This window comes from Propithecus coquereli, unplaced genomic scaffold (genome assembly GCF_000956105.1).
Source record: "Propithecus coquereli isolate 6110/MARCELLA unplaced genomic scaffold, Pcoq_1.0 Scaffold291, whole genome shotgun sequence".
NCBI classification, from domain to species: Eukaryota; Metazoa; Chordata; class Mammalia; order Primates; family Indriidae; genus Propithecus; species Propithecus coquereli.
In genome coordinates this window covers 850766-865270 of record NW_012148519.1, presented here as the reverse complement: position 1 = coordinate 865270, position 14505 = coordinate 850766, and the positions used below count along the sequence as shown (strand labels likewise).

The 14505-nt window shown below is 41.1% G+C and overlaps 1 protein-coding gene across 1 annotated transcript in view; it reads right to left on the bottom strand.

The window, feature by feature from the left end:
- TAF15 (TAF15 RNA polymerase II, TATA box binding protein (TBP)-associated factor, 68kDa) overlaps nucleotides 1–9560 on the bottom strand; it is a 30973-nt gene extending 21413 nt beyond the window's left edge. Inside the window, exons 1-5 of the mRNA XM_012648679.1 lie at nucleotides 9445–9560; nucleotides 2435–2474; nucleotides 425–476; nucleotides 252–336; nucleotides 66–168 (exon numbers count right to left, since the gene is read on the bottom strand). Coding sequence (XP_012504133.1) covers nucleotides 66–168; nucleotides 252–336; nucleotides 425–476; nucleotides 2435–2474; nucleotides 9445–9451 — 287 coding nt within the window. The 5' untranslated portion in view covers nucleotides 9452–9560. The remainder of the gene's footprint in view (nucleotides 1–65; nucleotides 169–251; nucleotides 337–424; nucleotides 477–2434; nucleotides 2475–9444) is intronic.
- Nucleotides 9561–14505: the final 4945 nt, after the last annotated feature.

The following is a 14505-nucleotide window of genomic DNA, read 5'->3' as shown; positions in this document are numbered from 1 at the left end:
GTTTAATAATATTCAGTGTTATTTCCACTGCCCATAACCATCTCAGTACTTTACTGTTTCCTTACCCTCCTGATGATTCCATGTTTTGTTGTCCCTGGTTATTGTATGATTGCTGGCCAAATGAGCTCTGCTTTTGATTCTCGTAACCACCGTAGGACTGTGAATAACCTAAAGATTGGATGGGTATACCATTTAGTGAAAGCTCTGATTTTTCAATCTCTAAAACAGCAAATTTAACAAACTAGTCCAACCTGGCTGGCTTTGTCCATAACCGGAGTAACTGCCGTAGTTCTGTCCATATGAGGAATCAGTTGTTTGCCCATAACCAGAATAGCTCTGAAATTTAGGTAAATATTCAAGTTTCATCACCTACTTAAGATAAAAATAACTACTTATAAAGAACACAATTTATATTTCAACCTACTTGTGGTGCTTGTCCATATCCTGGGTTGCTTTGATTTCCATAGGAAGAATAACTGTAAAAGAAAAATGTAATATGTGAAAGAAATGTGCTAAAATTTAAAAGCTTAAATGAAGAACCCTGCTTTGATTTTCAACTTTCAATTCAAATATAAGCTTCTTTTCTGAGAAACTGTCAATCTGCCTATCTCTTAAGAGTATAAATTGAAAGGTGATGACCAAAGACTATTAAAGACAAATGAAGTCACTCCCAGACCTACTGAATGTCAAACACACATTCAAAGTTTTGCTTTGACAATCTCCCACAAATCAGCAAAACTTCACTGGAGCTAGAAAATTCTGAGAGAATTATGCATGGGGGTGGGGGAACAAAAACAACATGACAAGACCTGCAATAAATATCTGAAGACCTCTTAAGTTAGCACTTTAATCAATTTAGCTACATTTTGACAGAGTAATTTCTTCCTATCATTTGCCTTAGTTAAATGTCTTTAACTTCCTAGAAAAGGCACAGGGTGGCACTAAAAATCTAGTTTAAATGCCTCCAAGTTAAAGGCATGTCTATCTCCAGAGTATTATCATAGAATGAAATTTTACCATATCCACAGTGTCGCAGCAAAGCCTGACATGTAGCTCAATAAATATTTGTTGACTGACAATGAATTAATGTACCTTCCTAGGATTTAAATTTTCTTTAATTTTATAGTATATAAGCTCTAATAATTCAGAAGCAAACTTTCTGAATATATACTATGACTTTCTACATCCAAAGGAAAACAAAATATTTGCAAAAAAACCTTTTTATTATTTTACAGCCATCAAGTACAGACAGAATTCCTTAACTTCTGAAAATACATTTCATTGAATAAATATTTGCTAGATGTCTATTAGGAGGTAAGCATTATCTTATGAGAATAAAAGAATCAAATCAGTTTTGTTTTCAGGAAGCTTAAAATTTGATGACAGAAGATACTTGAGAAGCCACTCTGAATATCTCACACTGTGCTCCAAAACTTTTATGGTCTAAGTTGAAGGCTGCACTTCCTACTGCATATACAAATTCACATAAAAACAGACCTTTCTTTTTATTGTGAGAATGGTAAGGACTCTAAAAAATGCCAAACATTTCTATTATGATGCTTTTAAAAAATCTGCTTTGTATTATACCATCAAAAAATGAAATGCTTTTTCTAAGAAACTGTTAAAGAGTTCAATTGCTTAAATCCCCTTAATATTTGTTTCTTCTATGAAATTTCTTAAAGAAAACATAAACTTTACAATATCTAGGAGATCTGTTTTAATCTCTAGTAGGCATCAATATTTACTGATACAAACAGATGTTTAAGAAAACGAAGAAGCCCAAGACAGCAGCATGCACCTATAGTCACAGTTACTTGGGAGGCTGTGTCAGAAGAATCACTTGAGCCCAGGAGTTCAAAGCTGTAGTGCACTATAATCATGCCTGTGAATAGCCACTGTATTCCAGCCTGGGCAATACAGCAAGATCCCATCTCTAAAAATTTAAAAAAAAAAAAGCTGGGTGCAGTGGCTCAGGCCTATAATCCCAGCACTTTGGGATGCTGAGGCAGGAGGATCGCTTGAGACCAGGGGTTCAAGACCAGCCTGGGCAACATAGTGAGACCTCATCTCTACAAAAAATTTAAAACTCAGCCAGGTGTGGTGGTGGCACATGCTTATAATCCCAGCTACTGGGGAGGCTGAGTTGGGAGGATAGCTTGAGCCCAGGAGTAAATTCGAGGCTGCAGTGGGATAATGATCATGCCACTGCACTCCAGCAGCTAGGCTACAGAGGGAAACCCTGTCTCTTAAAAAATAAAATAAAAAACACAAGAAAAAGGAAAAGGAATAAATGTTTTAGAGTACCTATATACATAGGCCAATTCGTCCTGGGACAATATCTAATTATCTTAAGACATCCAAATACCAAGTCTCAAAAGAGAAGCTTGTTTTCCTCAGTTCTACCCTTCCATATTAAAATGTACGTATACTTTACCTTTGCTGCTCACCCCCAGACTGACCGTAACTTCCAGAATCTAGAACACATAAAAAGAATTTTAAATCTTATTTAAAATTATGCTTCATTCAAAGGCTGATTTTAGCTCATATAGATGAAATGTGGTAAGAAGATGTCAAAAATTAATTGCAGAAAGAAAGCTAGAAGTTAAATACTGTGCAAGGAGAAATCTGTACAAATAGTACTTCCTTTTTACAACAACTACATATTTGAAAGCAACTATTCTACAAATGTGTGCTGATAGTCATAAGAACCAAGTGAACAAATGTGAAAGAGTCAGTGAAAATTCATCCTTTGAACATTCAAAAGCTCAAGCTATACTATCTTTATATACAAAAAGACATCTGTTAAAACTAATCAGGTCCAAAAAGGGGAAAGACATGCACTCTTGACATCCCCAGGATGACATTTACTTATATAGCCTCACCACCCCAACACACACAGCATCCCTCTGTATTGGACTGCTGTGGCTGTCAGCACCAAAAAAAGGACTTCCAAATACTTGCTAAAAGTTCAGTCAGTTGTTTAAAAGTCTGACTTTACCAAGCTTTCAGGGACTCAGCCAACTGGTATAGCAAGTCAGCAATATCCTTCCATTTTAGCAATTAAAAACACCAAGGCAGGCATGAAGTGAGTAACACATGTCAAAAAAAAAGAAAAGAAAAAGAATTGAAACTATGAGCTTTTCTCAATACTTTCAAATGTCAATCACATAAATAATTGTTGAACAGGCTCTATCTATCCTTCAGGCTTCTACTCAGAATCAAATGAATGACCTAAGTTTGTGATCAATAAAAGCAATTTTATATGAAACACTTTGCAACTGCAAAATATGGCTCTGTCTCAAACTGCTGACCATTAGGCCCCACCTCACCCAAAACAAAATCATTATCAAACAGTTCTAAAACCAACCAAAAATCAAATGTTTTTTTCCTTCAATTTATATAAAGCTACGATATGAAAATATTGCCATTGGTTGTATACGTGGGTGACATCAAATCTGACACTATTCTGCTATCAGACTGAATACGATTTTTTAAAATTCTTATTTGTAAGAATGTTAAGTGAAATCTTGACACAAACTACTTGTTGTATAAATGTGGAGAAGGACATAGGCTATCTAAAATGAAGATGAAAAAGCAATACATCACTGCCAGGCCCATGATAACAAAATGGCTAGTGTTGTAGCTAACAACCAAGTAAGAGAAATAGGAAAAGAATACACAATCTAATTCGACCATAAAGAGATTATATGTATTTCTGAAATGTCAAAGGAAATTAGATTCTCTCAAATCAGAGATTGAAAAGGGTTACAAGGAGAAAAAAGCACATGAGCAAGACACATGGGGACATATCAAGCTTTAGGTTGAACTATATCCCAAAGCACGAATGTGGGCTCTCCCAGTGACAGAGTATAAGATCCCAGCATATTTCCTTTAGGCTCAAGCAAAACTATAGAAGTATACAGCACCTAGGTCATGTGACCCTATCTCAAATCTACTAAGTATTAAGGTCCTTAAACCTTAACCCAGTTTAAACTGGGCTAAACTTCAGAGGGCTAAACTTTAGCCCTCTGAAATTGGAAATCTGATTTCTTTAGCTGGCTGGCTTACTCCAAGAAGATACAGAAATAAGCATATCGACCAGTAAATCCGGCCCTTAGATAAATACTTGAGTGGTAAAGTGCAGATGTCTTATATTCTTCAGAGAAAATTAGTTTACAGTTATTTAAGGCATTTCAAACTGTTCAATGATTACTTGACACTTGAGCCTTGTGTCTGGACCCAAGAATTATTTTGAAGTGCTTTTAAATTTCCAAGTATATAGGGTTTTGATTCTTGCTTTTTCGAATATTACATCACAGCCAAAAAAACGTATTTTCTGTATCATTCTTGGTATTTGTTAGGATTTGCTGTTTTGTCTTTCTCCTTTAGCACGTCCCTTGTGTGCTAGAAAAGAATTACATATTTTCTAAATTTTGAGTGAATTCTATACGTCTATAACATTATTACACTCGTTAGTTGTATCATTCATATTTTATTAATGTTTGGTCTATTCTTACTAATGTTTGGTCATATTCATACTGTTTGCCTGATCTATCAATTAGAGGTATGTTTTCTAAAACTTCCCACTTGATTACAGAGTTGTCAATTTCTAGTAATTGCCATTTTTTGTTTTCTATATTTTGCGATTATATTGTCAGGCGCATAGAAGTACAGACATTATCTTCCTGGTGAATTTTCTTTTAACATTACATGAACACTAGCACTAAAAATGTCCAAACTTTCACTGGTAATATAACTAAACCATCACCTTTCGGTTTGGTTGCTGGGCTAATTTTTTTCCATCTTACTTTCAATATTTCTTATGTTTTCAGTATATTCTTTCCGAACACCATGCTAGATCGCTTTTTTCCAATGTGAAAATCTTTGTCTTTTAACTGATGTTTTACTACTTTTACTATTAGGTTCTTATTTATTTCCACCCTTTTATATTGGAACTTTCTACTTACTATGGTTTTTTTTTTCCTTTTAACTCCTTTCCTGCTGTTAAGATTTTCTTTACTCCCTTTTTTCCTCCTACTGCTTTAGAAGTTGTGTTCAAGTTCTATTAATAAGTCACCATGCATAATTTTTATCAATTTTTAACATGCAATCCTGACAAAGTTCAAAATTACCTTCAACCTCCAGTGAATACTAGAAGAACCTTAATATTCTAATACCAATCACAGCCTTCACCTATTATTTTGCTCACTTTTTAAATCTCTAATTATTTTAATCTTCAATGTTCTATAGTTAATATTTGCTTTTTATTTACTATGTTTCCTTCCTCTACATTTTTTACAGCCCACTCCTCCTTTCTAGATTTAATCTCCTTTATTGGTTCTTTCAGCACTCACAATGGTATTCCCAGTCTTTTTCAAATACATATCTACATGATAGTTTATTTGGGCAGAAAATTCAAGGTCAATGGTTATTCTCCCTCTAAATCCTCAGGATCATTTTTCTCCAGCTTCTTAAAACTTCTAAGAAATGTTATCAATCTTACCATTGCTATTTTCTCTGGTAGGTTTTGTTTGATATTGGTGTTTCACATCAGTGTGTCTAGGTATGAAATTATTTATGTCTCAGGTTTAAAACCAGTGCTTTTTGATTCAAAATGTTTATTTGTTTTGGAAAATTCTCAACTATCTTTTTATTTTTTTTTTTTTTGTAGAGTCAAAGTCTCGCTATTTTGCCCAGGGTAGTCTCAAACTCCTAGCCGCAAGTGATCCTCCCGCCTGGGCCTCCCAAAGTGCTAGGATTAAAGATGTGAGCCACCACACCCAGCCTCAACTCTCTTCTTAACTATTGATTCTCCCCCACTTTCTCCTTCTCAAATCCTTATTAGATGTATGAAAGGAATTCTTAATCCATTTTCCATGTTTCTTTTTTTTTTTTTTTGATACAGGGTGTTGCCTGGGCTAGAGTGCAGTGGCGTCATAGCTTACTGTAGCCTTCAATTTCTGGGCTCATGCGATCCTCATGCTTCAGCCTCCCGAGTAGCTGGGACTACATGTGTGCAACACCACACCTGCCTAATTTTTCTGTTTTTTATAGAGATGCAGTCTCACTCTTGCTCAGAATGGTCTCAAACTCCTGGCCTAAAGCAATCCTCCTGTCCTGGCCTCCCAGAGTGCAAGGATTACAGGTGTGAGCCACTGCACCAGTCTATTTCCCATGTTTCACAGTCTTTCATTTTCATCTCTTTATCCTTCTGAACTGAATTCTGTAAGATCACATCTACCATCTACATCTACCTATTAAATCTACCATATCTATATTTCTTTGGCTAGGTCTGCTATTAAACTTATCCACTTTTTCCAATTCTAGAAGTTATACTTGGTTCTTTTTCAAATCTATGTGGCTTTTTTTCATAACATTTTGATCTTAGGATTGACTCCTTTTAGGTTTTTAGTAATTTTAAACCTATAATGCTTTTTCAGGCTATCTTTTAGGGACTCTAATCCTATTTGTCATTAACTCTTATTTCCTAAAGTTCTGCAATTTTTTTTTTTTTACTATGAACTCATCTTTTGCTAGGCTTTTTTTGAGACTCCTTGTGATCTAAACTGTAAATTTCCTCCAGAAAAGCTTTTTCATTTGTTTTTACCAAAATTCCAAGGGTATTACTAGGCCCAAAACAATTTTTATGTTAATTTCTCATAAGGTTTCCTTGAGTCTAAATGAATACCCAAACTGTGTGAAGCACAGGTCCCAGGTTACAATTTCTCAGGAAAAGACATTTTTTTTTTTCAGTGTCCAGGCTTCCTTGTTATCTCTTATCCTGGTAGAAAGGTTTTTGTTCCACGTCATTCCTTCACTGAAGATACAGTCCTTTAAATCTATGTGTTAGTCCAGGATTTTTATATAAGAGTTTCAGTTCTCCTTACCTGACTCTAATGATCTCCAGGTTTCATCTCTTATCCTTCGTTACAAGGGCAATAAAACCCAAGTCTCTAAATGAGGCTACACCCTCCTTTCCAGGTAGCCCCTAGGTTACCACTATGCCTACCATGCTGGTTTCTGCTTCAGTTTTGGCAGTGGGGGTTTGTTCTTTAAGTTTTTACATTTTTTTTGGTATTTGTAGACAGAGGATTTTCAAATAACCCTTGGTCTGCCATACTGCCATAATGAGAACTATCTTGATTTTGTAATTTTTATATGTATAACTGATATTATACTTGTGATTTTAATTTGAAAGGTGTCAATTCACATTTGTAAACAGTATTTGAATGTCAGACTGACTTATAATATCTACAATTTTTATTTATTGATCGATAACTTAAGTGCTTATACTTACTAGGTTTCTAAGTCTGCCCATCAGGCATTCAGAGTGACTGAGTCAATTTGATAGATTAAATTTACAAGTGGAGAAGGAATGTTTAAAGGACCTAACTAAACTTATTAATGGCATTAGTTGGTTGGGGGGAGTTTAATCTGTTAAGTTTATTAACTTAAACATTCAAAGAACAAGTCAAAAGCACTGTTTTCATACAAAGTCAAAAGTATTATTTTTATACACATATTACAAAATTTATAAATAGTACACCAAGACTAAGAACTTAAGAGTCTAGCTTTGTTAATTTAGAAACAAACATCTATTAAGTAGTCCTTTTCACACACGAAAGCCAATTTTGATATTAAAAAAAACTCAAACTACAAAGTGACAAATATCGGGTGTCTTGGTAATTTAAAGATTCTTCACAGAGCAAATCCCTTTATTAAAAGGATTTGTTCTGTAAAATTTGGATTCAGTCAAAAGGCCACACTCAAGGATTGAGAAGAACACATGTGGCCCCAGGGCCACAGGTTCCCCACCCAAAAACTACCCAGTCCTATAAAAAGAAATCCTTGCTTTATACCAATTATGTTAAAAATTAAGACAAAAGTTTTTAATGAGTACTGTATCCATTGAAACTTGGTACATTTCTCCATGAGGATAGAATTTTAATTGTTTTCAAGCCATGAGATTACAAACATTCCTGAGGGTATACATCTATGGACTTCTGTGGAGTTTTACCAAACTTCATCCCAAATAATGCACCTAGTAAAAGATGTACCAATGTCTACTTTGGAATGAGAAATTATTCCCTATTTAAGCAAGGATTAAGCAGAAACTGATTATAGCCTCTTACATCAAGGAGACGGCCCCCCCTAAAAACAAAAATCAATACCCTGCCTCCTTAATAGCAACGTTAATCTAAAGAAAGTATCATTCTCATGTCCAATCTTTCTTGCTAATCTGTCATCTTCTCTGATTGCTGCTTCCTTCTGGTGACACATTTCTATCCTTCTGCAAGACTGGTTAATGGGTTTTTTGGTTTTGTATTTTAATTACTAACAGGTTTGCCCTTAATAAAAATGTAAGACTGTCAGAAGGCATACGTTTCACTCTAACCATATGGCTTCAGGAAATGTTTTTCCAGCAGAAAAGTGATACCTAACTCTCCTGGTGGTTTCTAGCAAACAGATACCTGGGTCTTTTCGGCCTGTGATGTAGCCGGACAATAGAGCACCTTGCGTGATCAGCTAGATCTGCTAAATCTAGAGAACATCCATGTTCCTGACTTTTTATTCTGCTTTAGCAGGGTCCAAACGGACTGTCCTGAAGAGGCCAATGCCTCTTTTTCTCTTCCACACAACGGGCAGAATTGGCCTCTGCCAATTTAACCGCTTCGTAGAAGAAAGGCTGCCTTCGCTTCTGGTCTGCATGTTTCACGGGAAATGCCGCATATACCTACAGGAGATTATCAATAACACACAAGGCTCACTTCCAAGCTCTTTCAGAAGATAAACACCTGGAGGGGGGAGACGAGTGGCAGGAGCGTGAAGAGGAAGCTGAATTATACGCAAACACCCCCGACTCGAATCCGCGTGGTTACTGCTGAGGGAACGACAGTAAGTACGATTTCGTCAAAGGCAACGTCCTTCGAAAGGGCTCCCAGAGCGCCAAGGCCCCCACCTGATGAATGGGTGAGTCAGGAAGGCCCAGCTCCACTTCACAGATGGGGAAAGTGAGGGACGAGGCGACGAGACGACTGGCCCGAGGCCTCGCTGAAAGATCTGAGGCGGAGCGGAGAACCAGGAGCACCGATTCTCTCAGGCTGATGCTCTGATCTCGGCTCCCCCCGCCCCTATGATGGCGTAGACGGCCTCCGCCCCCCGACTCACACACACCCTCCCCTGGGAGCGGCAAGTCTCCTCAGCTTCCAAGGACAGGGCCAGAAGACAGGAGGCCCGAAGCGCTCCCGCCGTGATTTGCAGCCAGAGAGCGTTGGGAGCGTGCGTGCCTCCAGTCCAACATGGCGGCGGCCGCGGCCGCCCCCCCACCCAAGCCTCCCTCAGGGCCGGAGACTCTCCCTCGGGGCCCTCCGGTGGGCGGGAAGACGGCCCAACCCTGCCAGGCCCTTTTCGCCGCTGCCGCTGCTCGCTGAAGGAGTCACCTACCCGACATGACTAACGGCCGCGGCGCGGAGCCCCCAGAGCCCGCCGAGAACAAGGAATACGACAGCCAGGCGGCGCGGCGGCCGGAGCTGTGTTGAGGGCGGCGCGGCGAGCTGAGGCCGACTGCGGGGCCTCGGCAGCCAATCAGCGGACAGCGGGCGGTACCACAGCGCCAAGGCAGGAGGGGTGATTCTGCGCTGGTTCGTTTTTCTCCCCTCCGCGAACGGTACCATTATTGAGAGGGAATTGAGAAGAGAAAGTACCAATGCCACTGCTGTGATGGGGGAGGAAGCTGACGCCACTCGCTCCGTCCTACTTAAAATCCTATTTCTCCCTTTATTGGGTCTGAGAGAATTCGACATTAGGAAGCGAAAGAGAAGGGACTTTATAAACACAGACTATTTGGTTTTCAAAGGTCTTTCTTTCCCTAAAATTTCGAATGGTATGTCCTAGTCTGCTCTGCTTTCGCTGCAGGGAGTTTGAGCCACCTGGGGGCGTTCGGAGTCGAAAAGCTCAGGGACGCGAAGTCGTGACCAGCTCTGGTCCCTGACCGCCTCCAGGTTTGTTATAACCGCCTTGCTGAGTGGAAGACAAGGAGATACTGGAACAAAAGTGTGCATTAAGATGAAATCACACACGACCCTGACCCTAAGAATGTGGCGGGGCGGGGGCCTTGAGCTTTACTTTTCAGCTCTATAGTAACCGCAAATTCTTGATTGTTAGGCACCTTACATCATCTCATTTGATTCTCACAACCGACTGATGAAATCTTTTCCCCCACGTTGCAGATGAGAAGATAGAATTCGTTTGTCTTAGGTCGTACAGTGAGTTAACTGCCAAGGTGGGATTTGAAGCCTGGTAGCCTGACGCCATTGCCTGTTGATTTAACCGTCATGCTGTACAGCCCAGAGAGGCCTAGGTTCTATGGTAGGAAAAAGGGCTGGGACAGCTCAGAGAGCCAGCAAGGACATTTTCCGGGAGAGCATGACATTTGAGCTAAACCCTAGGTGATGAAAAGTTGACCACGTGAAAAAATGGGCAAAAGTGCTTTCCAGACCAGTTGTAGAACAAGTAATTCAGTGTGTATGGATATTGATCCTTGTGGGAGAGTGGTAGGAGATGATGCTGAAAAGTAGGGGGTCCAATAGCTGGAGGCTTGTAAAAGTGCATTAGAGATTATGCTTTATCTTGAGGGCCATGGGAACCACTCATCAGAGGATTTGAAAGGAGAACAGTAAGTTCAGATTTGTATTTTCTGGCTGCGGAGTGAAGAGTGCAGGGAGATGAGTGGTGCTTAAAAGCAGGTAGTCTCAGCTACTCAGGAGGCTGAGGCGGGAGGATCGCTTGAGACTAGGAGTTCAAGGCTACAGTGAGCTATGATTGCATTACTGCACTACAGCCTGGGCAACAGAGTGAGACCCCATCTCTTAAAAAAAAAAAAAGCAGGGAAGACCAATTAGGTGGCCAATGCAATAATGCTGGTGAAAGATCATAGTGCCCTGGACTTAAGTAGTAGCTGTGGAGATGGAGGTAAGTGAAGAGATTCCAGAGATCCTTAGGGGTAGACTGGACAAGAGCTGACGGTCAATTTGGGTGGGAGGGACTAGCAGAGAGAGAGAGAGGAGTCTGGGGTGAATTCTGGGTTTCCTGCTTAGACAAGTGGTCCAGTGGTGGCCTCATTCACTGTGATAGGGAACAAGAGGAGGAGCAGGTTGTAATGGGGGTGGAGAGGTAAGTCCAGAATTAATGCCTTCAGGTCAGAAAAAAGGCATGAGGTCATCTCTCCTCATTGTACCAGTTGTAATTGTGCCCTAAGCTCTAGATAGAGAGGGTCACAGAACCCTTTAGACAGGTTCAAACAAGCAAGGCTTCAAGGCTAAAGGAATAAAAATTATTGTATGACTAAGAGCCATTTAACTGTTTAGCATATATGTAAAGAGAGAGAGGAAAGCAACCCAGAGGAGGAGATGGGCATGTGCAATAGCAGGAGAGAATTAGGTTACAGGGGGAGAAAGCGCTCTTAGATGATCTCTAGAGGAACCTAGAGGGTGAGTCTTTTTAAATCTTTTTTTAGAATTTTTTTCAAGAATGAAATACAGAAAGTGTTGCTCATCATTGATCGTCAAGTTTGACCACCATTTTATTCATTTACTCTTCACTCAACTGCCACACCTGGAGATGTACCATGTGTCAGGCCCTGGAAGGCCCTGGAGGTAGAGAAATAGGAAGGATGACCCCTGCCCTCCAGGAACTCCAGTCTCATAACGAGACAGTACCAACCTGTGATTTCAATCAGTTGCTGAATGTGCTAGGATTGGAGGATGCAGATGGTGTTCCGAAAACACAAAAGAAGGGCAGGCTGCCCACATGAAGGTTGGAGGGTATCAAGGAAGGCTTCCTGTAGGAAGTGCCTCCTAAAGTGAGTTTTGAAGAAAGAACAGAAGTTAGCCAGCAAGGTTATACCAGGAACATCATGCCCCAAGCAGGAAGGGCTGTATTTGCAAAGACCGGGAGAAAACAAAAGTTCTGAGAATTGCAAGTGATTCAGTCTGGCTGGTCTGTGGAGTTGCAGGGATGGGAAATTGTGATAAGTGGCATGAAAGAAATAGGCAGAAGCCACATCCCGAAGAGCCTTGTGTGCCTTTTGGAGGAGTTTGGACATTAAATTAAAGACAGTGGGGAACTTCGGAGGAATTTAATCAAAGGACTGACATCGGTTTTTGATATCCATTATCTCTTTCAGTCTTCTAGACAGACTTGTGAAATAGGTATTGCTGTTATTCACATTTTGTAGATGAGGATGCTGAGGCTCAGGAAGGTGAAATTCTTTAGCAGGTTCACACAGGCCTTTGGACCAAGCTCACTGTCTTTTCGCAGTATCCCTGGCCTCCAAATCTTGCAAGAGAGAACTTCTGCTTGGTCTGCATGGCTCTGGGGCTTCTTTCCAACGGGCCTTCTCTACCGCACACTGACTCACAGATTGACTCCTGTGCCCTCCTCTCTTCCGGACTTTTGCTTGGAAATGATTCCCCTGGGAATGATTATCTGCAGCAAGCTTTAATTGTCACCCAGTCATTCTTCCTGATGCAAGATCCTCCTCCCTCTACATCAAACTATGCATGTTTAGGGAAGACGGCAGGTACATTTTACACATCAGCTTAACAGATCTTATCTGGGAAGGTCTTGGTACTGGGCCTATTTGCCCCTGATCCATTCCTCACGTCCTTACAGGAGGAGCAGGATTGCCTTGTTTCCGTTTCAAAAACTCCCTCAGGCAGTAGCTTCCAGCTAGAATTGGCCAATGGGTGACCTAGTGGGAAATTAGATGGGAGAAGAGAGGAGTGAAGGTTACCACTCCTCCTCCCTGTCTGCCTCAGGGGGTGTCTCAGAGCTCCAGCTTCCATTGGTGACCTTGGCTTCTCAGCTCCAGTAACCTGCCTTTGTCCCTCCACCTGCGGCTTGTAGAGTGGTCTTGCTGTTGATAATTTCTGAGTTGCCTCCATCCCGTTTGCCTTTCCCCACCCTTCTGCCACTGGGGCAGGGCCTCATAAGGACGTTGAAAAGACTGTGAACTTACTTAGAGTGAGAGGGAAGCCTTTAGAGGGAGCCATTTGAGCAGAGAGTCCCAACCTGATCTGACCTGTTTTACCAGGATTCCTTGGGCTGCTACTTAAAGAATAAACTGTAGGGGGCAAGAGAGGAATCAGGGAAAGGTTATTACTTGGATGGACCAGAGTAAAACCAGATCTGCCACAATGATTTTTGCCCCTTTTGAAATCTTGTGGAACCCACAGTTGTAGCACATGATTCAAGGCTCTCAAACCTTGCCTATTTGATCTCTAGTTGGGTGGCATAATTCCTTTCTGAACCTCCAGTGCCTAGCACAGTGCCTGAAGGAGTAGGCATTTTTTTAAAAAGAAAAAAATTGTATTCAATGAATGAGTAAATAATTTTTTTTAAAAAATAGGAGCATGACTTGTCTTGCTGTCTTGTCTGTGAACCCCTCAAGCTCAAAGGGCTTATCTAGGACTTTGCTGTGATTCCCACGGGGCACAAAATAAACGTGCGGTGAATGTTTGTTGAAAGAATGACAGCTGCTTTGTGCCAAGTGCCACAGGCGGGGTGAAGCCATTGTCACCAGCCCACCCCCACCCCAGTGGAGGTGTCCCTCAAGTTCTGCTCCTCTGGCCTTCCTAGACAGCAGGCCTCCCAGCATGACCACACTGAGGTTCCAGTGCCACAAGGGGAGGATCCTTGTAAATGACCGGGCTACCCCGTCTCCCGACAGTGGCAGGCGCTTCCTGTTTGGGGTGGAAAGGAACCAGACACTTTCCTGTTAGCAGGTCTTTTAAGCAAAGCAGCAGATGCTGAGCAGGTCCTGGCCCAGCCTCTCAGGCCAGATGCCTAGCGGTTAGACAGCCTTTATGTGGAAAGGAAGTGAGGCACAGCGCCAGATTGGCCAGGCTTTTATTGTGCTCCTTGCAAGTCCCCTGGGTCCTGGTGTGAGTAAAAAACAAACCAGAAGAGGCTAATGACCTGCTAAACCATGATGAGAGTTAGGGGAGATGGGGCTGCTCAGAGACAGAGAGCATTGTCCAGAGAGGAGATGCTCATGTCATTGCCCTGGGACAGGCTCGTGTATGTCGTTTAGATGTGAGTGTGATCAAGTGTGAACCTGTGCACAGAATACATGAGTGCATGCTTGGGTCTGTGTACCCAATATCCAGCACTTTGCAGGATTTAACAGTTTCTTAGTTTGCTCCCCATAACACATGGGATAATAGAAAAGGCAGGAATTGTTTTCCTCCCATTTTGAAATGGCAGAAACTCAGAGAGGTTAGTGGACTTGTAAAGGTCACAAACAAGCGGGGCGTGGTGGCTCACGCCTGTAATCCTAGCTTTCTGGGAGGTCGAGGCAGGAGGATAGCTGCAGCTCAGGGGTTCGACACCAGCCTCAGCACAGTGACACCCCATCTCTATCCCTAGAAACAAGAAACAAACAAAAAAAAAGGCAAAAAAAAAAAAGGTCACAACAGTGTGAAAAAATCAAGATCCAAACCCAGT